This window comes from Spermophilus citellus, assembly GCF_964194105.1.
Source record: "Spermophilus citellus genome assembly, chromosome: 1".
In the NCBI taxonomy this organism is placed as follows: Eukaryota; Metazoa; Chordata; class Mammalia; order Rodentia; family Sciuridae; genus Spermophilus; species Spermophilus citellus.
In genome coordinates this window covers 237,881,991-237,905,559 of record NC_138182.1, presented here as the reverse complement: position 1 = coordinate 237,905,559, position 23,569 = coordinate 237,881,991, and the positions used below count along the sequence as shown (strand labels likewise).

General features: G+C 34.6%; 1 protein-coding gene and 1 pseudogene across 8 annotated transcripts in view; both read left to right on the top strand.

The window, feature by feature from the left end:
* The window catches only part of IPO11 (importin 11), a 218,473-nt gene that overhangs the window by 83,037 nt on the left and 111,867 nt on the right, over positions 1–23,569 (top strand). For all 7 annotated transcript variants that reach the window (XM_081293441.1, XM_081293442.1, XM_081293444.1 and 4 more), the window contains 4 exons: positions 6,236–6,269; positions 6,456–6,496; positions 8,166–8,282; positions 18,209–18,322. In XM_081293441.1, coding sequence (XP_081149567.1) covers positions 6,236–6,269; positions 6,456–6,496; positions 8,166–8,282; positions 18,209–18,322 — 306 coding nt within the window. The remainder of the gene's footprint in view (positions 1–6,235; positions 6,270–6,455; positions 6,497–8,165; positions 8,283–18,208; positions 18,323–23,569) is intronic.
* Positions 877–4,035, top strand: LOC308651826 (transmembrane protein 183A-like; annotated as a pseudogene). The gene has a single exon. The product of its transcript is annotated as a transmembrane protein 183A-like (transcript).

Below are 23,569 nucleotides of genomic sequence, written 5' to 3'. Positions count from 1 at the left end.
TCAGAAAATGTTCATATTTATATAGTGTGATATTCCTTGGTTAGCAGTTTGATTTGAGGACAGGGAAACTTTTGATTATTGTTTGCCTTTCCCACTGAGTCACTGAAAAAACATGTATTCAAACTACTACTCTGAAATTATTTTTAATATTTTAGTGAGAGAAGAAATGAGGCAGTTAGTTTTTAAAGACCCGTTTATTATTATGTTTTTGACATTAGAGATTGAACCCAGGAGCGTTTTACCACTGACCCCCATCTGTAGTCTTTTTTTAAAATTTTGAGACAGGGTTTAATTAAGTTGCTGAAGTTGGCTTCATTCTGCCTTATCTCTTGACTTGCAGGGATTACAGTCATTAAAATCCCTTTTTACAGTATTTATTCTTTTTCTTATTCAGGACAGTCTTTTTCATTGATACAGTGTCATAATCTGTTCCACCCCTACTGTTGATTGATTGCTCTTCATTTATGTGTTTTTCCTTTGTTCCGTTTTTGCCTTTGGAATTGATGTTCCTTTTAGGAATTTTTTTTAATGGTGTTCACATGATTTTCTCATATTATTGAAGCTTGATAATAGTGTCTTCATTGCTTTTTTTTTCCTCATTCAAAACAGTAGGTTTGTTGTTTTACTATATAGGTCAGTTACTTAAACAGGCCTATGACTTTAAACAGTTAAAAATGTATAGAACAGTCTCCCCCCTTTTTTTTTTTTCCTGCTAGTGCTCTAGTGTATGTTTGAATGAATATATTAGTGTCTTAATATATACTTTTTTTTTTTTTTTTTTTTTTTTAAGAGAGAGGTGAGAGGGAGAGGGAGAGGGAGAGAAAGAGAATTTTTAGTATTTATTTTTTAGTTTTCGGCTGACACAACATCTTTGTATGTGGTGCTGAGGATCGAACCCGGGCCGCACGCATGCCAGGCAAGCTCGCTACCACTTGAGCCACATCCCCAGCCAAATATATACGTTTTTGTTTTGGGTTTAGATTTGTCTTCAGTATACTATTTAAGAAGTTTGGGTAAAATCAGTCCCACCACCCCCAATTTGTGCTAAGATCTTGTCTCATCATTTCTCAGTGTCAGCTTTTCCTCCACCCACCCCCTTATTTTTACTTTCAACACATCTGATTTCCCAAGCAAAGGTTTAGGCCACACTTTATTCTGAAGAAACTGCAATTAGAAATATAAATTTGGATCGCGAGAGCTGGGGCCTTGGGTGCGGGATGGCCGCGGAGCCAGCCGGAGCTCCGGGCACCTGCTCTCCTGCCCGAGGCATGGCCCCGGGTCCCCGCCCACTAGGTCGGTCTAGCCCTGACACAGTCGCCATGCCCAAGAGAGGAAAGCGACTCAAGTTCCGCGCCCACGACGCGTGTTCTGCATGCCTGTTCTGGTCGAGTGGCCGTGGCGGATTATGCCAACTCTGATGCGGCAGGCAGTCGTGAAGTCTGGATGGGTCAAGAAAGCCGTCACCAACGCTCTTCAGCAGGAAGTAAAATCTCTTTGTGGTTTGGCAGCCTCCCAGCTTCCTGCAGAGGAAGCTCTTTTCTGGGGTTAGTGAGTCCTGTGACATCATCGACAGCAGTGATGAGATGGATGCCCAGGAGGAAAACATCCATGAGAGAACTGTCTCCAGAAAAAAGAAAAGCAAGAGGCACAAAGAGGACTTGGACAGGGCTGGAGGAGAAGAGTATCCCATGGATATTTGGCTATTGCTGGCCTCCTACATCCGTCCTGAGGACATTGTAAATTTTTCCTTGATTTGTAAGAATGCCTGGACTGTCACTTGCACTGCTGCCTTTTGGACCAGGTTGTACCGAAGGCACTACACGCTGGATGCTTCTCTGCCTTTGCGCCTGCGATCAGAGTCAATGGAGAAGCTGCGCTGTCTTTGGGCATGTGTGATCCGTTCTCTGTACCATATGTATGAACCGTTTGCTGCTCGAATCTCCAAGAATCCAGCTATTCCAGAAAGCACTCCCAGCATATTAAAGAATTCCAAATGCTTACTTTTCTGGTGCAGAAAGATTGTTGGGAACAGACAGGAACCAATGTGGGAATTCAACTTCAAGTTCAAAAAACAGTCCCCTAGATTAAAGAGCAAATGTATGGAACGATTGCAGCCTCCCATTCAGTATGAAGATGTTCATACTAACCCAGACCAGGACTCTGCTTACTGCAGGTCACCACCCTCAATTTCATCTTTATTCCAATTGTCATGGGAATGATATTTACCCTGTTTACTATTAATGTGTGCACAGACATGCGGCATCATCGAGTGAAACTGGTGTTCCAAGATTCTCCTGTCCATGGTGGTCGGAACCTGCGCAGTGAACAGGGTGTGCAAGTCATCCTGGATCCAGTGCACAGCATCCGACTCTGATTGGTGGCATCTGCAGTATCCGTTCTCCCTGAGAGCATAGTTATTGCTTCCCATCCTTTGGGGCAGCCCTGAGTCTAGACCATAAGTAATCAGATTTCAGTTTGAAGGGGATGGTTCTATTGTATATCTGATAGTAATGCATATGCTCTTTTGGTTCCTGGGGCTCCTATTATTGGAGGGAGAAGGGTTGAATCAAGAGGAAAACAACTATGGTTTATAAACATATTTTAATGTAAAATTTGCATTTGAAAGGAGAACCCTGTTTTCTGTGTTAAATTTCATTTGGTGCTATTGAGTTTATTGTTCTGTATTCTTTCATCCTTTTGAAAATGGATGATCTTGCTCTAGGGAAAAATTAAACTCTTAAATCTTCAAGCAAAAAAAAAGAAATATAAATTTGCTGTAGCAACATGGTACATTTGAAAGGCAAATAGAACTAATCTTTGGATTTTTCAACTTACATATTATCTACTTTGTGTAAATAATTGAGAATTTATTTTAAATATCATTCTGTAGTGATTAAATAGTATAAATATGGGAGGTTACAGGGAACCCATTTTTTTTTTTTTTTACCTAACTGCTTTAAAGATTATAGTTTTCTAGCCAGGCATGGTGGCACACCTCTGTAATCCCAGCAGCTCAGGAGACTGAGGCTGGAGGATCAGCAGTTCAAAGCCAGCCTCAGCAATGTTGATGCGTTGTGCAGCTCAGTGAGACCCTGTCTTTAAGTAAAATACAAAATAGGGCTGGGGGTGTGTCTCAGTGGTTGAGTGCCTCTGAGTTTAATCACCAGTACCCCCCAAAAAATTATGGTTTCTTGAAATTAATTTACTTTTCAAAAGCTTCAGAGTAAAACACAAGATTTAAATTTTTGTTTTCATAGTTGGAAATACCATTTGCTTTTCCGTCAGTAGTATCCGAGAAAAGACTTTAAATGACTTGTGTGTTATAAAAGTATTAAATCTCAATTCAGCTTTCTTTGAGAAGTAGAGAACTTTCTTGTGTCATACCCTCTTTATAATAATCAGTCTATTAAAAAAGAAAACAAAAGTGAATTATTTTTATCATTATTTTAAAAATGGAATGTTAATTATACCAGTTATTAATAAATATTAATGGGGAGAAATGATTTCATGGCCAAATATTAACATAGGTCTCTTTATTAAGGACTGGTCAGAACCTTAAAAAATGAATATTTGCATTGTGCCTATCCAAGATCGAGAATATAGAGGTTATACTGCTTTAATTTAGACCTGTGAGAAGTGCTGGCTAGAGAAATGTGGGAAGTTGCCTTACACATACATAAATATTAGATATACATATATACACACACAATAGTATGTATATAAGCCTATGTATATACATGCAAACATGATAGTATGTGCATGTGTGTGAACATACACACAGTGTGTATATATTTATACATGTGTATATCCAGATATACAAAATATATAGATTCTGATAAGTCTAAATCCTTTCTGGCTTTCCAAATCAGCATTTTCTTGTTTAAGTGCTCTTGTAGAGTTGGTATAGATTTGATACTGAGCAACTGCATTTTCTATTTCTTATACTTACAAGGAGACACAGCTAAGATGGAACAGAAATAGTGCTGCAATTATAGGAACAACTTCTCCAGTTACTGCAGCCTTCCATAAATTTTGTATGAGGGCCAACATTATATTTTTAACATATGTATGTCAAATGTATTTATGAAATAAAACATTACAAAAATGCAATTGAATCCTTCTCTATCTTTCTAGTTTCTGCCTATTGTCTTCTGTGTTGAGCAGAGGTTTTTAATTTTAATAGATTACAGTCAGATTATGTTTTATTGTACTTCTTGTTTCTTGTTTAAGAAATTCTCTTTTTTTTCTTTGTCATATTCAAAATCTGCTTTTGAATATAATGTGAAGTAAGTATTAAATTTTCATTTTTTTTCTGGAGTAACTTGTCAAATAATCGATAATTTTCTCAGTGATTCATAAGATGACCTACCAGTCATATGCCAAATTGACACAAATGTGTGTCTGTTTTTGGTCTTTGTTCTATTCCAGTGGTCCAGTTTCTCTGCTCATTTAAATATTGTTTCAATTACAACACCTTTTTTTATAGTAACTCATAACACTTGCTATGAAATGCATTCTTATACTCTTGAATACTAACAAATTTTTTATGGTTTTTAAAAAAGTCAAATGATATTTATTTATTAATCTTTTTTATTTTTATTTATTTATTTATTTTTGTACTGGGGATTGAACTCAGGGGCACTCAACCACTGAGCTGCATCCCCAGCCCTATTTTGTATTTTATTTTGAGGCAGATCTCACTGAGCTGCTTGGTGCCTCCCTTTTGATGAAGCTAACTTTGAACTCATGATCCTCCTTCCTCAGTCTCCTTAGCTGCTGAGATTATAGGCGTGTGCCATAGAGACCGGCAATTAATCATGTTTTTTTTTTTTTTTTTGCAGTGGTATAATGTGTACACTTGCTTTTAATTGGGCCCCTCTTTACACTTATTAACTGGCTCTTTTTAAAACATATTACAAGTTCCTTATATTATATTTTGAGACTATTGATTTATATTCTGTACCACAGACCAAAATATCTATTTAAAAAAAAAATCTCCCTTCCATCTTCACACTTAGCACATATTACATAGCAGGTGCAGTGCTTGTGAGAAGTTTCAGGTTTGAGAACACTAAATTTCTACAGAGTAAATTAGAATTACTAAATATTAGGTGAGAGGAACTTAATTTTTTTAGGAATACACAATTTTTATTTATTTGTTTATTTATTGTGGTGTGGATCAAACCCAGGGCTTTGTGGATGCTGGGCAAACTCTCTACTACTGAGCTACACCCCTAGCTCCCACAGATGATTCTGTAACCAGAATATTTGGTGTGTATAACTGGGCTTCTTTAGGTTTTAAAGTTTCTGAGCCAATTATGTCTTGAAGCTCAGTAATTTGAGGTAATGTTTGTTTTTAAGTTAGGTTATCTGCAACCTTCAGTGAAATAAGCAGTAAACTACTGAAAATTTAGTTCTAATGTGATCTTTCACTCTTGTGGGAACCTAGATAAGATATAAATTGTGGTGTAACCAAAAGGTCTGTAGTTGGGGTGTGTGGTAGTTGTTGAGAAGTAACAAAGTGGCCATCTTCCTGGGCAGGTTGACTACTAGCAAACAATCAGTGAATTTTTGAAAATGAAACATGTTGTAATGATATGATTTGCTCAGAAGACATACTATACTTGCAAAACATATTATTTGGGAGTTCAGAAGCTTGTACAACTTTCTATACTTGTGAAGTTTGGGATTTAGAAAATATATCTTTTGTATTTCAAGGGTTTCCTATAATTGAGGTTAGAATGGGAGTTTATGTTCTCTTTCCTTCCCCTTTTATTCCTTCTCATCTCCTCCTGCACCCTTTACTTGCATATCTTGGTGCTTGCTCTACTCCTGCTCTTCCTGCTTCTCAGCCTTCCTTTGCCCTGACATCAACTACACACTCCTGTTCTTCCTAAGTCCCACGCTTTCTATCTACCTTCTGGCAATTTTTTGTTTTTCTTCCTGGAAGCATCCATCCAGCCTGAATTAAAGTCTCCTTAAGTAAATTTAGAAAACTCAGAAATATATAAGGTTTTATTATCATCTTTTTTTATCCCTTGCTCCAGCTAAGGGGGACTATCTTTATTTCTGCATTTAATTCTCTGACTTTGATATTAAAAAGTCTCGACAAAATTTTAAAAATAAAAAACAAAATACAAAGTAGAGAAAATGATTTGAAATAATTTTTCTCATTAGATATTAATGATGTTTAGTAGTTCTAGAATGATTAAATGTGATGATGTACTTTCTTTAGGTCCGGATTGAAACAGCCACAACTCTGAAGTTAAATATCCTTTTAAAAATTTAAAAGTACTTTATTACAAAGAAGTTTGTTAACACTTATGAATTATTATATTTTAAATTAATTTGAGTTAATTTAAAATGTAGGTTTTGATTGGTTTATATTTGTTTTAGATATATTCTTATCATGATAAACCTCCTATGAGTTCTCTGTGTTCCTTAACTTCATTTACCTGTTGATGATTTTGAATTTAGAACAGATCAGTTTCTACCGGTAAGAATATTCATTTCCAGATTTTATAACAATTGCTACTTATATTTTTTGAATATTGTGTTGTTTTATAACTGAAATTATGTATATGCATGCATAAATAGTTGTTTATTAAAACTGAATTTAAAAATACATTGGATTATTTTGGAGGATCTCACTTTTTTTTGTAACTCTTCTGATAAACTTGTTGGAAACAGGTCACTTTTATTGTGTGTAGTTTTGTTTAACTATTTTGTCATTGATTTTGAAGTTAAACACCAACTTTTTCTTTTTTTACAATTATAAAATATCTAATATTTTAATTTATGTGTTACTTTTTTTTGGGGGGGGGGGGTACCAGGGACACACTGAAGCACATCTCCAGTCCCTTTTTTATATTTTATTTAGAGACAGGATCTTGCTAAGTTGCTGAGGCTGGCTTTGAACTTACTATCCTGCCTCAGCCTCTTGCCTCAGCCTCCAAAATCGCTGAGATTATAGGTGTGCTGCACCACACCCATCTCTGTCTGTTACTTTTATTCCTTATATTGTTTCCCTCCATTATTTGGGTTTACATGGGTGAATCTTGACAGTAGATTGCAAATTACTTGAAGAGAAGAATACCAAATCATATTCATCTTTTTGTTATTCACTAAATCCTGAGCACCTAGCATAGTGTTTTCAAATAGTTGGTTCTCAGTAAGCGTTTGTTAAATATATTAGTAACATTGAAGTGTTAGTGTTTGTCCTTAAGAAGACTAGGTGAGAAGAAAATTATATGATAAAATGTCTGTTGTTTATTTATCTTTTTTGTGTTATAGATTGGAAAACTTGTAGAGGAATGAGTTTTTAAAATAATTAATTATTAGATATTTTTAATGAAAGAAATGTTTTAGTATTTTATATAAAAATGAACATTCACCAAAAACAATAATAAAAAATTAACCAGGGGTTGGGGTTGTGGCTGAGTGGATAGCGTGCTTGCCTTGCACCCGTGGGGCACTGGGTTCAATCCTCAGCACCGCATAAATAAATAATAAAATAAAGGTATTGTGTCCATCTGCAACTAAAAAAAAAATTTAACCAAATATCTGAGTGAACGAATGGTTTATATAAGTCCCTGTGATTTGTCAGTTTCAAACATAACTTTTATAATATAGGTGTTCAAAGCCAGACACATGTTATGAGTTTTTTATTTTTTAATAAATGGTCTGTCATTCATAGAATAACAAGAATTTATCTCCCAAGTTTTGTATCTCCATGCCACATAAGTTAAAGACCACATCAGATAGCTAGACATGAGTACAATAATTCATGTTCTTTTTGCTTAAATATATATTACAAAAAAAAACATTTTGTGATTGGTAATAGAAATGTGGAAGAAGAGTGAGAAGGTACTATTAATAGCTTAGTTAATAGAATTAGATTTGAAACATTCATAATATAGACAGTCTTTTTCTAAACATTCAATTTGTGGGTGATTAAGATTGTGAAAGGAACACATTTAGTAATAATAAAATAACAAATTAATGTCTTAGATGTATTGGTGCATGAACAATTTAAAATTGTTTGTTACTAAGGTTTTGATTTTCTGCTTTCATTGCTTCAATATGGTTTATTTTTTATTTACGTCCATATAGATGTAGAGGTCTATACATTTTACTTCTCAACCTTTTTTTCCTTTTACCTGCAGTATTTGGAGACCATGTTCACACTACTTTTTCAGTTATTGCAGCAAGTTACAGAATGTGACACGAAGATGCACGTTTTGCATGTCCTTTCTTGTGTGATTGAAAGAGTCAACATGCAGGTAATTTTGTTATAAAACATGAAAATAAGTGTCAGAGAGGTAAGTAGAATATGTGTAGAATTCATCAATATCTTTGTTTTTCAATCTATTTCTTTTTAAATTAAATTTTTTAATAATTGTAGATGGATAGCATGCCTTTATTTATTTTTTTATGTGGTGCTGAGGATCGAACCTAGTGCCTCACACATGCCAGGCAACTGTGCTGCCACTGAGCTCCAGCTCCAGCTGTCAGTCTACATTGTTTAAAAGTTAATGTGAAAGTTAATGTGTTCAGCCCGGTGCAGTGGGTCACACTGTAATACCAGTGGCTCAGGAGGCTGAGGCAGGATAATTCAAAGCCAGCCTCAGCAACTTATTGAGGCGCTAAGCAACTTGGTGAGACCCTGTCTCTAAATAAAATACATAATAGGATTGGGGATGTAGCTCAATGGTTAAGTGCCCCTGAGTTCAATCCTTGTTACCTGCTCCCATTCCCAAAAATACGTTCATTAAAATGCATTGGTTGTGATTTTATTTATGTATTTAGAATTTATGTGTTTATACATGTTTTTTAAAAATAACTAAGAAAAATTGAAATTTGAAAAAGCTACATCAACATGGTAGAGGATTTAGAAAGAAAGTAGAATTTTCCATATCTTAGAAAATCTGGTTTAGTCTTAATACTTTTAAAATTCAGTCCGATTGAAGGCATGGCCACAGGTGTTTGTCAGCATGTACACATTTTCTCAGGGATCTGTTATTTTACCTTAAAAATTAAATGTGTTTGGTCTACATTATATCTTCATTTGGTTTAATATAAAAATGATATGTAAGGTTGTTATCAGTTATTTGGTTTCTTTTGTTATTCATCTTTGTGAAAAATTGATAACCCTGGGAGCACATTATTATTATCTTGTGGCAGCTTATATCCTCATTCACAATAATATATCTTTGTTTGAAAAATCACTGTATTGTGATAGGTAAGATGAAAATTTCAGTGTAGTTTTGATTTGCGTTTCCCTGGTTAATAAGGATGTTCAATTTTTTTTTTAATCTATTTGTTGGCTGCTTGTATTTTTTTTCTTCCTGACAAACGTCTGTTTAGTTCATTTGCCATTTATTGATTGGTTTACTTGTGTGTGTGGTTTTTGTTTGTTTTTTGTGTGTGTGTTAATTTTTTTTGTGTGTGTTCTTTATATAGTCTAAATATTAATCCTCTGTCAGAAGACTAGCTGGCCAAGATTTTCTCAGGTGGTGGTTTTCCGGGGATTAAACTCAGGGACAATCAACCACTGAGCCACACCCCTAGCCCTATTTTGTATTTTTTTTAGTGACAGGGTCTCACTGACTTGCTTATTAACACCTTGCTGTTACTGAGGCTGGCTTTTAACTTGAGATCCTCCTGCCTCAGCCTCCCAAGCTGTTGAGATTATAGCGTTTACCACCCTGCCAAGCTATCTGCTCTCTCTTCAGGCTCTTGTTTTCTTGTTGTGCAGAAGCTTTTTAATTTGATGCTGTCCTGTTTATTGATTCTTGGTTTTATTTGTTGAGCTCTAGGAGTCTTAGTAAGAAAGTCTCTATATGCCACTGTGTGTTTAAATATTGACCCTGTGTTTTCTTCTAGTATTTGAAAAGTTTCTGGTCTGCTTCCTAGATTTTTTGATTCACTTTGAGTTGACTTTTATACAGGGTGATACATAGGGATCTACTTTTGTTCTATATATGGATATCCAGTTTTCTGAGCACAATTTATTTAAAAAGTTGTCTTCAATATATATTTTTAGCATCTTTGTCAAAGGTGAATTGATTTGTGGGTTTGTCTCTGTTTTTTCTATTCCTTTGGCCTTCATGTCTGTTTTTATACCAATACTATGCTGTTTTTCATTACTATAGCTCTAGTATAATTTGAGATTGGGTACCATGATGGCTTCAGCCTTGCTCTTTTTCAGGATTACTTTGGCTTTCCTGGATCTTTTATTCTTCCATATGAGTTTTAGGACTATTTTTTTTCTATTTTTTCTATTCTTTCTGTGAAGGTTGTCATTGGTATTTTGATGTGGATAGTTTGGATCTGTAGATTGCTTTTGGTGATATGGCCATTTAACAACATTAATTCTTTCTTTCCAAGAACACGGAATGCCTTTTCCTTTTCTAATGCCTTCAGTTTCTTTCACCTCTATTAATGGTTAGACTTATTCACAGTCTCTTTTGTTTCATTGTCTTGTCTTGTCTTTTCGAGGTGACTATGAATGAAACTATTTTCCTGATTTCTTTATGGACTTACTAGGGATTGTAGTCATTAAAACTGTAAATAATAAATTCTGGCAAAGATGTTGGGAAAAGCAACACTTAAACATTATTGATGGGTCTACAAATTAGTACAACCACTATGGAGAGTCTAGAAATAAAACGACTCATATGTCCCAGCTATTCCACTCTTGGTATTAATCCAAAAGAACTAAAATCAGCTAGTGATAAATGCATAGCAGTTTTTTTTTTTTTTTTTTTTTTAAGCAGAACAGTTCATAATAGTCAAAGTCTAAAACCAGCATAGGTATCTGATTAGAGATAAATGAATAAAGAAAATTTGTTGTATATACACATTGAATTGTACTTGACCATAAAGAACAGTGAAATTATGTCATTTGCTAACAAATGAATGGAACTTCAGAAAACCATGCTGTGAAATAGGCCAGACTCAAAATGTGATGTTTTCTCTCATGTGGAAACTAAAGAGAAAAAAGAAATAAAGAAAGGATCTCATAAAAATAGAAGGAAGAAGGATAGAATAGGAGAAGGTGATTGAAGCTAAGGGAGGAAGAGCAGAAAAGATGAGGTACTAGGAAATAAAATTGACCAAATTATGTATTTTCATATATGAATATTTTTTGTGGTGGTGGGGATTGAGCCCAGGTCCTTGTGCATGCAGGGCAATCACTCTTACCAACTGAGCTATGTCCTCCACCTGCAATATATTTTTGTTTAAAAGGGTGAATATAAAGATAAGGATTGGCTGTTAGATAATAATCTTATTTAGATACATCTGACTAATGAATTTCTTTTCATTAGTTTTTTCTTTTTGTAGAAATGACTTTTCCTTTTTTTGAATTCTTTATTTATGTATGTCTTATTTAACAATATTTCAACCTGTGTCTCCCTAAACCTCTAACTAAACCTTTTTTCCAAAATTTTGAATTTATCTAAGTGTAGATAGTTACTTTTTGTTTAATGCCAAAAGTTTTCTCTGGGTGACTATGAACAGATATGCTGAAAATTGTTTGGTATGGCAAAAATCAAAAAAAGCTAAATTAATTAGAAAATATAAAAATAATTTAAATGCAATATAAATTTAGATATCTGTCAAAGCAGATCTTTCCATACCATAAATTCTTGTACAAAACAATCATGTATCGATATTTTGGTCAGATTTTAACTGTGACTCAGTTGGAATTAGTTTTTTACCAACTCCATCTGAATATGAAGTCCAGGCCCCCAATAACTTGAGCCAGATAAAATATCAAGCAGCCTCATTGGCTCCTTGGTTAATGGGAAGACTTGGTAATGCTATAACGTCAGTTTGAGTAAACATACAGCTTGAAATTTTAGTGACTCTTGGATTTCTTCATTTAGTTTTGTCTACAAATGGAAAGAAATTCATTTGTTTACTGAGTGATACATGCTATAATAAAATGGTTTTTTCCCCCATTGAAACTCTTATTGTTGAATTTAAAAATGATTTTTGATTTTTATTTACTCTCATCTTTCAGAACACAAAAAGCCTAACCAGCGTAGGTAATTATCCCATTTGTAAGCAATAATAAGATATAGCTATCCAGTAGAAGTTTTTATTTTCAGAACTCAGACTTAGATAGGAAATGCTTAAGAAAAATATTCTCAGTTATCTGATTCTTTATCTATGTTAACCTTTGAACAACTCCATTTTTGTATCCTTGTCATAAGTGTCCCTGAACTACCTTTCATATGCTAAATTTGATTTTTGTCTAATTTTGAAGTTTTAGTGAAGTCACTCTCTTTGCACCTTATTAGTGTGCAGTTATTTAAATATTGTATCATCTCTACTCTTTGAAAAAGTGTTTAAAAGTCTACAGTTATATTATTCTAATTCGGAGATCCTATGAATACATAGTCAACATAAATATCCATTCATTGGGTATGATGTCAGGCATGGGTTTAATGAGCTTGGCTTTAATCCTCAGCACCACATATTTCTGAAGAAAACAAAATTAAAAGACTTCTGTACTTTATATATATATAAAGACTTCTGTGACTATATATATATATATATATATATATATATATATATATATATATGAATTTATATAATAATTGTTACCTAAAATATGAAGTGTCATCAGAGACTTTAAATTTTTTTAAACCCCCCATGGATAGAGTTCTTGTTAAAACATTTGTTAGACTATTAAATATTGCATTTGGTCATGTTTTCAAGAACATGTTATGAATAAAAGTAGAAATCTCCCTATACATGAACTAACTCATTAAAATATTCATAGTACTTCTCTACCCCTCTTTCAGAAATTCTTTGGTAAGAACACTTAACAAGAGAGAGATTTATAAACAAATCTTTCAGTATACAACATATTATTGTTGACTATTGATACAGTGTTGTACAGCAAAATGAACAGTCATGATTAACAGAAAATTTATACCCATTGATCTGTAAATCCTCTTATTTCCTTCCCCATTGCCCCTGGTAACCACTATTCCACTATTGGATTCAATGAATTTGACTATTTTAGGTATGTTTTATAAGTGGAATTGTTCAATATTCATCTTTCTGAAACAGACATTTAATTTAGCATAAAGTCCTTAAAAGTCCATGTCATATACAGCAGAATTTTTTTAGTGTATGGTTATCGCTTGATATCCTCAGGGGATTGGTTTCAGCATATCAAAATATGTATCTGTCTAAAGTCCCTTATATAAAAATATGTAATATTTGCATATCTTATTTACTTTAAGCCATATCTAGATTACTAATAATAGCTAATGCATTGTAATTGTTGCATTAGTAATTATTGTGCTGTATTATTTAACACAATGACAGAAAACCAGTCTGTACATATTTAATACAGAAACAATTGTTTCCTGAATATTTTCCATTCAAGGTTTGATCTGAGGATGTATAAATTATAGATACAGCTGATTATGTATGCTATTTTTTATATACCACATATTCTTTAACCATTCAGTCTGTTGATGGATATTTAAGTTGATTGCACATATTGGCTATTGTGAATAATGCCAAAATGAACTCATAGAGTATGAGTGATCTCTTCAGGATCTTAATTTCAATTCTTTTGAGATTGCTGGATCATATTTTGAGGAACTTCATACCAGTTTTTATTAGGAGATGCAACATTTGACTTCATGGTTTCTCTACCTCATTGAAATATTTTTTGGTTCTCATATTACCACTCTATCTTTAATCCCTAGCCCTTTTGATTTTTTGTTTTTAACAATAGTGACTATAAGTGATTTTTGAAGCATTGTTTTTGAAGCATTAACTTTAAGTTAGAATGTATATTCTAATAAAAAGCTAAGATTGGGGGCTGGGGTAGTGGCTCAGTGGTAGAGTGCTTGCCTAGCACATCTGAGGCACTGGGTTCAGTCCTTAGCACCACATAAAAATAAATAAAATGAAAGTATTGTGTCCATCTGTAACTAAAAAAAATTTTAAAAAGAAAAGTTAAAATTTTTATATATATATATTTATATGTGTGTATATATAATATATAATAATATATATTATATATATATATAATATATATATTTTGGCTTTCATATGTAACTAGGTTGTTTGATTTTATTACCCCACCTTCTGTTCTTTGGAGTATCTTTTCTATTTTTTATAAACTCAGTCTTATTTTCCTTATCAGTAGATCGTGTTGAATTTGGTATGTTGAAACCTGTGTTGTTTTTTTTTTTTTTTAATTTTTATTATTGGTTGTTCAAAACATTACATAGTTCTTGACATATCATATTTCATACATTTGATTCAAGTGGGTTATGAACTCCTATTTTTACCCCATATACAGATTGCAGAATCACATCGATTACACATCCACTGTTTTACATAGTGCCATACGAGTGTCTGATGTGTTCTGCTGCCTTTCCTGTCCTCTACTATCCCTCCTCCCCTCCCCTCCCCTTCTATCCTCTCTCTACCCCATCTAGTGTAATTCATTTCTCTCTCTCGTTTTTTTTTCCCTTTCCCCTCACTTCCTCTTATATGTAATTTTGTATAACAATAAGGGTCTCCTTCCATTTCCATGCAATTTCCCTTCTCTCTCTCTTTCCCTCCCACCTCTCGTCCCTGTTTAATGTTAATCTTCTCATGCTCTTCCTCCCTGCTCTGTTCTTAGTTGTTCTCCTTATATCAAAGAATACATTTGGCATTTGTTTTTTAGGGATTGGCTAGCTTCACTTAGCATAATCTGCTCTAGTGCCATCCATTTCCCTGCAAATTCCATGATTTTGTCATTTTTTAGTGCAGAGTAATACTCTATTGTATATAAATGCCACATTTTTTTTTATCCATTCATCTATTGAAGGGCATCTAGGTTGGTTCCACAGTCTAACTATTGTGAATTGTGCTGCTATGAACATCGATGTAGCAGTATCCCTGTAGTAAGCTCTTTTTAGGTCTTTAGGGAATAGACTGAGAAGGGGAATAGCTGGGTCAAATGGTGGTTCCATTCCCAGCTTTCCAAGGAATCTCCATACTGTTTTCCAAATTGGCCGCACCAATTTGCAATCCCACCAGCAATGTACAAGTGTACCCTTTTCCCCACATCCTCGCCAGCACTTGTTGTTGTTGTTTGATTTCATAATGGCTGCCAATCTTACTGGAGTGAGATGGTATCTTAGGGTGGTTTTGATTTGCATTTCTCTGGCCAGAGCAAGTAGACGAAAGAAATTAAAGGTATAAAAATAGGAAAAGAAGAACTTTATCACTATTTGCGGATGATATGATCCTATACCTAGAAGACCCAAAAGGGTCTACAAAGAAACTACTAGAGCTAATAAATGAATTCAGCAAATTGGCAGGATATAAAATCAACACGCATAAATCAAAGGCATTCCTGTATATCAGTGACAAATCTTCTGAAATGGAAATGAGGAAACCACCCCATTCACAGTATCCTCAAAAAAAATAAAATACATGGGAATCAACCTAACAGAAGAGGTGAAAGATTTATACAATGAAAACTACAGAACCCTAAAGAGAGAAATAGAAGAAGACCTTAGAAAATGGAAAAATATACCCTGTTCATGGATAGACAGAACTAACATCATCAAAATGGCGATATTACCAATAGTTCTCTATAGGTTCAATGTGATGCCAATCAAAATCCCAATGACATTTCTTGTAGAAATAAAGCAATCATGAAATTCATATGGAAAAATAAAAGACCCAGAATAGCTAAAGCAATTCTGAGCAGGAAGTGTGAATCTGGAGGTATAGCAATACAAGAGGTCAAACTGTACTACAGAGCAATAGTAATAAAAACAGCATGGTACTGGTACCAAAACAGGTGGGTGGACCAGTGGTACAGAATAGAGGACACAGAGACCAATCCACAAAATTACAACTATCTTATATTTGATAAAGGTGCTAAAAGCATGCAATGGAGGAAGGATAGCATCTTCAACAAATGGTGCTGGGAAAACCGGAAATCCATATGCAACAAAATGAAACTGAATCTCTTTCTCTCGCCATGCACAAGAGTTAACTCAAAATGGATCAAGGAGCTTGATATCAAATCAGAGACTCTGCATCTGATAGAAGAAAAAATTGGCTCCGATCTTCATATTGTGGGGTTGGGTTCCAAATTCCTTAATAGGACACCCATAGCCCAAGTGTTAATAACAAGAATCAACAAATAGGACTTACTCAAACTAAAAAGTTTTTTCTCAACAAGAGAAACAATAAGAAGTAAATAGGGAGCCTACATCCTGGGAACAAATTTTTACTCCTCACACTTCAGATAGAGCCCTAATATCCAGAGTATACAAAGAACTCAAAAAATTAAACAGTAAGAAAACAAATAACCCAATCAACAAATGGGCCAAGGACCTGAACAGACACTTCTTAGAGGAGGACATACAATCAATCAACAAGTACATGAAAAAATGCTCACCATCTCTAGCAGTCAGAGAAATGTGTTGTTTATATCATAATTGCCTGCTTTAAGTTAATTGAAGTGATCTTAAGTAGGAAACACTTAGACAAAGAGTTAAGTTTTCAGTATTAACTGTATAATAGTATGATTCAAATTTTGAAAATAACATAGTAGGTGATGAATTTATTACATGAAAGCAAGGTAATAAAAACATTTCTTAATATTTGTTTAGTTATATCTCACTGAAATATTTGAACATATAAATTTAAGTTTTGTTACCACCCTCACTAGGAAGCGGAATAAATCCTATAGTTGTTTTGCTACCCTTTTAAAGTTCAATGTTGCATACACAGAATAAAGAAACCCTTTCTGAGAGTAATGTTTTATCTTATTTCATAAGATTTGGATAGTGCTAAAGCTATGAATGTGTAATATTTTTGTTTTATAATCAAGGATATCCTTCTCAGTGATTTCAGATACCATGGTCCTAAGCCTGGAGCTGGAACACTGTCTAGCTGTAGTGTAGATCCGTTTTACTTTTCAAGAAACACACTGTCAAGCTGTGCTATGTTTTATTTTTTTCCCTTCTCTACAAACAGATTAACTTAATCATAGTGGGCATAACAATTTTATCCTTCAAAAATGGTCCGGGCCACCAAATGCCACAGTCTGGCTGGGCACAATTCAGGAGCCACTTGTCAAAAGAAACGAACTTTATTTTTAGAACTACAAACACCAAACAAAACAGCTCCTCAGGAAAAAACCCTCAGAGCCCAACTGCCACCACTGGCTTCCCACAAGCCTCTCCCCCACACAAGCCTCACCACCTCCCACAATCCTGCTTTTGAGGCCGATTGGCTGGGTCATGTGGGCGGAGCCAAAGAAGTCCCCCAATGAGCAGCTCCGTGGTCTGAAAGGGCAGGGAAACAGCCCAATGAACATCACCGCAGAGGAGCCAATCAGCTAAATGTTGCTGGGGCTGCTGTGAGCCAATCATCAGCTTTGCAGTCTGAAGGGCGGGGAAACAGCCCAATGAACATCACTGCAGAGGAGCCAATCAGCTAGATGTTGCTGGGGCCCGCTGTGAGCCAATCATCAGCTGGCAGTCTGAAGGGTGGGGAAACAGCCCAATGAACATCACCGCAGAGGAGCCAATCAGCTAGATGTTGCTGGGGCCGCTGTGAACCAATCATCAGCTGGCAGCTGGAAGTTTGCTGGGGCCCCTTTGGCTGTGGCTCTCAACAATAGTGGGCATAACAATTTTATCCTTCAAAAATGGTTTTCTTCCCTTGTTTTCCCACCATATCTTGTTATACCTTTACCATTGCACGTATTATGTTTCCCAATAAGGGTTTATGCAGTTTCTGTATATAGTTTTTCTTTCCAGTGCCTTGTCCTAAGTGTCTGAAACTGGGAAGATGCCATCAGATAATTGTTAAATGAATGAACAAATGCTGGTTCTTTTTTGAAACAGTATAATTTGCACTTAGGTAAGCTGTTTTATTAAAAACAAAGCATATATGACTTCATTTTCTATTAACCTGTGAGAATGTTTTATTTTCATAAAGTATATTTCATTCAGTATATTTGATACTTTAAAATTCTTTTTAAATTATTTGTATCGAGTTCTGGGTCTCCATATAATATCTGATTTATCTTAATATATTTAGTAAATACTAAATATTTGTTGCCTTGGACTTAGGAGTATTTTGTCAGTGTTTCCCAAAGTAAATTGCCTTATTCACTCATATAATTCTCTTTCTTCCTCTTCTGTTGTGGTAGATACGACCATATGTAGGATGTTTGGTGCAATATTTGCCTCTTCTTTGGAAGCAGAGTGAAGAACACAATATGTTAAGATGTGCTATTTTGACAACGCTTATTCATCTTGTTCAGGTAAGTTACTTCTCCAGAGTGTCTCAAGTATTTTTTGTTCTTGTCAAAAATTTTTCATTGTTTTCCTGTGATTTATGTTAATTGTAGTGGACAGCTTCACATTTTTCCTTTCTTTTATGTATAACAGTCTTAAAAAACACTTTTTTACGTTTACTTGGGACATTTTTTTGAGGACATTTGAGAGATGTCTTGTACTTTTAAATGATAATTTCTTTTACTAAATGTTGTGCTCTTCGGTGATGACGAACTCTTGATTTCACTTGTACTGTGCATGCAGTTTTCCTGGTGTTCAGGGGTCTTCTTCAACAGCTTATTCTACATTGTTTTTTTCTCTTTATCTTTGATTTAAAATTTTAAAAAATTTCCCTTTCATTATCTGGGAAGGCAAGAAAACAGGTAATTGCTTTTGAGTTAAGAGCAGTATACATTTATACATTTTGATTTTGAAGTGTTAATAATATATGTAACAGAGAGGAATCTGAATCTTCTGAGAGAGCAACCTGGATTTTCGTTCACATTTTAAAGTGAATTGTAGGGCTGGGGATATAGCTCAACTGGTAGGTACAGTGCTTTCTTTGCATGCACAAAACTCTGGGTTCAATCTCCAGCACCACCAACAAAAGAAAAAAAAAAAAAACATTGTAATTGTAACATAGACAGGGACAGGCTTAAGGCCAAGAAGTAAAATATCTTGGTCTGAAGATGCTCAAGTGATTTTATTGCCTTCATTTCTGAGTTTGAAAATTTTTCAATTGGGGAGATCTTCCTCTAAATCAAGAATTACAGCTAATGGTAGAGCATACCTGTAACCCCAGTGGCTCAGGAGGCTGAGGCAGGAGGATTGTGAGTTCAGTGCCAGCCTCAGCAATGGAAAGGCCCTAAGCACTCAGTGAGACCCTGTCACTAAATAAAATACAAAATAGGGCCGGGAGTGTGACTGTGACTCAGTGGTCAAGTTTCCCTGAGTTCAGTCCTTAGTACCTGCCTCTCCCACCACTCCCCCCAAAAAACAGAATTATTACTGTGAAATTTTTATGTTAGTTTTTAAAAACCTTTCTCAACACCTTAATGATTTTGGGATGTGAACTTATTCTTTTCATGAATATTTAAGGATGAATTTTATAGTTACAAATTTGTATTAGTTTTAGGTAGATGAATAGTGATACAAAATATTTTAAGCACATTTACCCCTATTTTTATTTTGATAAAATTTAGATAATATAAAATTTGCCATCTTAACCAATTTTAGGTATAACGTTCAGTAATATTAAATACTTATAATGTTGTGCACACATTCTTTTCATCCTATAAAACGGAAATTATACCATTAAACAGTAATACTTCTTTTGCCCCCACCAAAGCTCTTCAAAAACATGTCTCATTCTGTCTACCCTTTAATTCTTATGATTATTCTATAAAGATTATATTTCTTTAGGGCAGAGCCTCTGGCTCAGTGGCATGCATGAGGCACTGGTTTTGATCCTCAGCAGCACATAAAAATAAACAAATAAAATAAAGGCATTCTGTCCATCTACAACTACAATTTTTTTTTTTTTAAAAAAGGTTATATTCCTCTTGTAAAAGAGAATAAATTAAAAAAAAAAACCATAACAGAAGATTAGTGATGAATTTGCACTGCATCTTTAACAGAACTAAGAATGCCTTCCAGATTCTTCATATTATATGTCTGCCAAAATGTCCTTTTAGATTCATTTGGGGAGTTTTGTGAGGAAGATTTAAAAATAAACAAACAACAAGAACAAAAACCCCACCTTTAGTTTCTACTTAGGCAGTACTACTTCAGGGAATCTCTTAGTAAGCCTGAGAAACCTTGTGTAATGTTTGGGTTCTTTAATCATGGTAACTACCCTGTATGTCTGTATAGGGACAGGGGTGTAAAATAATTACCTGCCCTTTTGAAATAAGCATATAATAATTGATACTAAAATTGAAACTTTAATCATTTGGGACAATTAAGTTTATTGGTAGGTGTCCTTTCTTGAAAACTGTGGTCATCTTTTGGCTTGTAACAGATGATAGTGTAAGCTTTTCTGTGTTTTCCTTCTGTATTTTTTACAAAGCTGGAAACCCAGACTTTGGTAGTCTTTGCCTGCAGAAGTGTATAACTGGCTAAAAATGAACTTTCTAGTCTGTAATAGTTGGCTTTAGTGGAAAGAGGTATTTAATTTATATAATAAAAATTTGAGGGCCTACAGTGTATAGTGCATGATACTAGAAACTTAGATGTAGAAGTAAATAGGGCAGGCTCTTTGTGAGGTGACTATCTAGGAAAATCAACTTTGTCATAAAAGGGCTCTTTTATCAGTGATAATGTGGTGATATGGGAACCTGTATAGGGTTATCTATCTTGTTAGAAGGATAAAGTGAGGTATCAGCAAAGACCTCCTGGCAGAGATGGTATCCAAATGGTGGTGTTGTAATATGCATGTGTTAAATAGTATTTTAAAAGGAGGGAGGGGAGTGGATGTTAATGAGATGGTGATTTAGGGATGAGGATGTTAAGGGTATTTTTGCCAAATTGAGCAGCATCTGTAAAACTCCCAAGGAATGAGAGAATGTGGTAGATTTTTATTTCTTTTAAGGGTTTATCTATGTGGATACGTTAAGGAGTCAGCTTTTGAAGTTGTTTTGTGATACTGGAGATGGAACCCAGAGCCTCATATATTACTAGGCAAGGGTACTATCATGAGCCACACCCCCAGCCCTTTTGTTGTTGTTTTTAAGATTAATCACCCACCACCCAACTGAGGGATTCTTTACCACTGAGCTACATCCCAGCACTTTTGATTTCTATTTTGAGACAGGGTATTTTTTTTTTTTAAGTTGTAGTTGGACACAATACATTTATTTATGTCTTTATTTTACATTTATGTGGTGCTGAGGATTGAACCCAGTGCATGCTAGGCGAGCACTCTACCACTGAGCCCGAACCCGAGCCCCAGCTCCAGCCCCTTGAGACAGGGTATTAATTTGCTCAAGCTGGCCTGCAACTTGTTATCCTCCTGCCTCAGCCTCCTGAGTAGCTGGATTACAGGTGTGAACACCTGTACCTGTTTTGAAGATTTTTTTTTTTCTTGTTGAGAAGCGACAGTACTCTGCTCCTCTTTATTTCCTGCTTAGTGGAGGAATCTACTTTTCTTATGGATGGATCTTTTTGTTTATAAAATCTGTGTAATGTGCATGTGTTATTTACTCTTGATTTAAATACTTCATCACCTCTTGACTTCCTTACTAGATGAAGATTTAATCCTATTAAACCCTTTGTGTCACTTCCATCTCTCCATTCTCCCTATAAAGTTATTATAAGTTAACTTGGACACGATTATGGGTCAAGTTTTTTTTAGCTGTACAAAGTCTATTTAAGGTATACCTTAAATAGACTTTGTACAGTTAAAATAATTTAATATATACCTTAAGTTTAAGGTATATATTAATTTTCTTTTTTTCATACCATCTTTCCAACAGCTACTTCTTTGCTTAGTATAATAGTTTCTGTTGCTATGTGTCAAATTACCATAAATCTGGTGATTTAAAACAACATCCACTTATTAGGTCATAGTTTTGTAAGTCAGAAATCTGGTATGCCATGTCTAAATTTTGATCAGAGTCTAATGGGCTGAAATTGAGGTATCTGCCAGTCCAAGTTTCCCTGGGAGTCTTTATGGAAAAAAATCTTACCATATTCACTCAGATTGTTGACAGAATGTAGTTCCTTGATCTGTGGTATGAAGGTTACAGCTTATTTGAGGAATGTGAGCAAGGGAATCCTTTCATTTTTTATAGACCACACATTCTTTCAACATGGAGAAATTCTTTCATGTCAATTCTTCTGAGGTCTTCAATCTCTGACTGCCCTTTATGCAACTAGCGAGAGAAAACTCTCTTAAAAAGCTCATATGAGTAAGTAGGCCTACCTGGATAATTTTTTTATCTTAAGGTCAGTTGATAGCAGACTTAATTACATCTGTAAAATTTCTTCCCATTAGTGTCCATGTTAGTATTTGATTGAATAATGGGGAAATAGTATGAGTACTCCAGAGGTGAAACTTACGTCATCCTAGATTTCTTCTTACTACCCTATGTAATTGAACCCATATTTTTTACCTGTTACTTAAACTGTCCTTCAGTATGGTCAGAAACATCAGGCATTATGTTACTTTCATCATCTTGAAGAAATATGAAATATTTTTATGTGCTTTAGTCTAGACTGGTTTTACTTTGTGCTTATGCTTAGCTGTTATAATTGGATCCCTTTTCACTGTCACTTAAAGGATTATTCTTGTTTTTTCTGTGGAATGCCTGTTTTCTATACCTCATTTTGCCATCTTGTTCAATTTCTTCCTTGTGATGATGTCCATGAATGGGAGTGGCATTCTTGTAAAAGATAAACGGAGGTAAATTTTTTGAGATTTTGCATATGTGAAAATGGTTTTATTCTATTTTCACAAAGTTCAGTAGTTTGGCTACTCATTTTTTGTGTGTGTGTGTTTAGTTTTTGACTACTCAGAATTTTTTGTGGCTTATTTTTTATTTTATTTATTCTAATTTATTATATATAACAGCAGAATTCAATTCATACTACATAAATAGAGCACAGTTTTTCATATTGTACACAAAGTAGAGCCACACCATGTTTTCGTACATGTACCTAGGGTAATGATGTCCATCTCATTCTACCATCTTTCCTACCCCCATGTCCCCTTCTTTCCTCTCCTTCCCCTTTGCTCTTTCTAAAGTTTGTCTGTTCCTCCCATGCTCCCCTCCCCCCATCCCCACCATAAATCAGCATCTTTTTTTTTTAACCCATAGTTATTTTCATGGGTTTAACATTCCATTTTATTTAAATTTTTTATACAAGTAAAAAAGATACATTATATGTATAAAACTTAATAATTTCCACAATATATACATATTTACATAACCAACCAAAAGGTAAGTTACATTGGCAGCACCCCGAGAGTCCTGTTTGTATTCCCATTACTCGCTGTGCTCCAAAAGGTAACCACTATCCTGCTTCCAACCTGACATTGAATTTTGCATGAATAGCATCATTCTGTAAGCATTTTTTTGTTTGCATGCTGTATTTCACTTAGTATAATGTTTGTGAAAATTATCTAGAGTTCAAAACTATCTAGAGTTCATCTAATACTCCCTTGTTCCCCCTCCCAACCCCACTATGCATCAGCCTTCTTATATCAGAGAAAACATTCAGCATTTGTTTTTTGG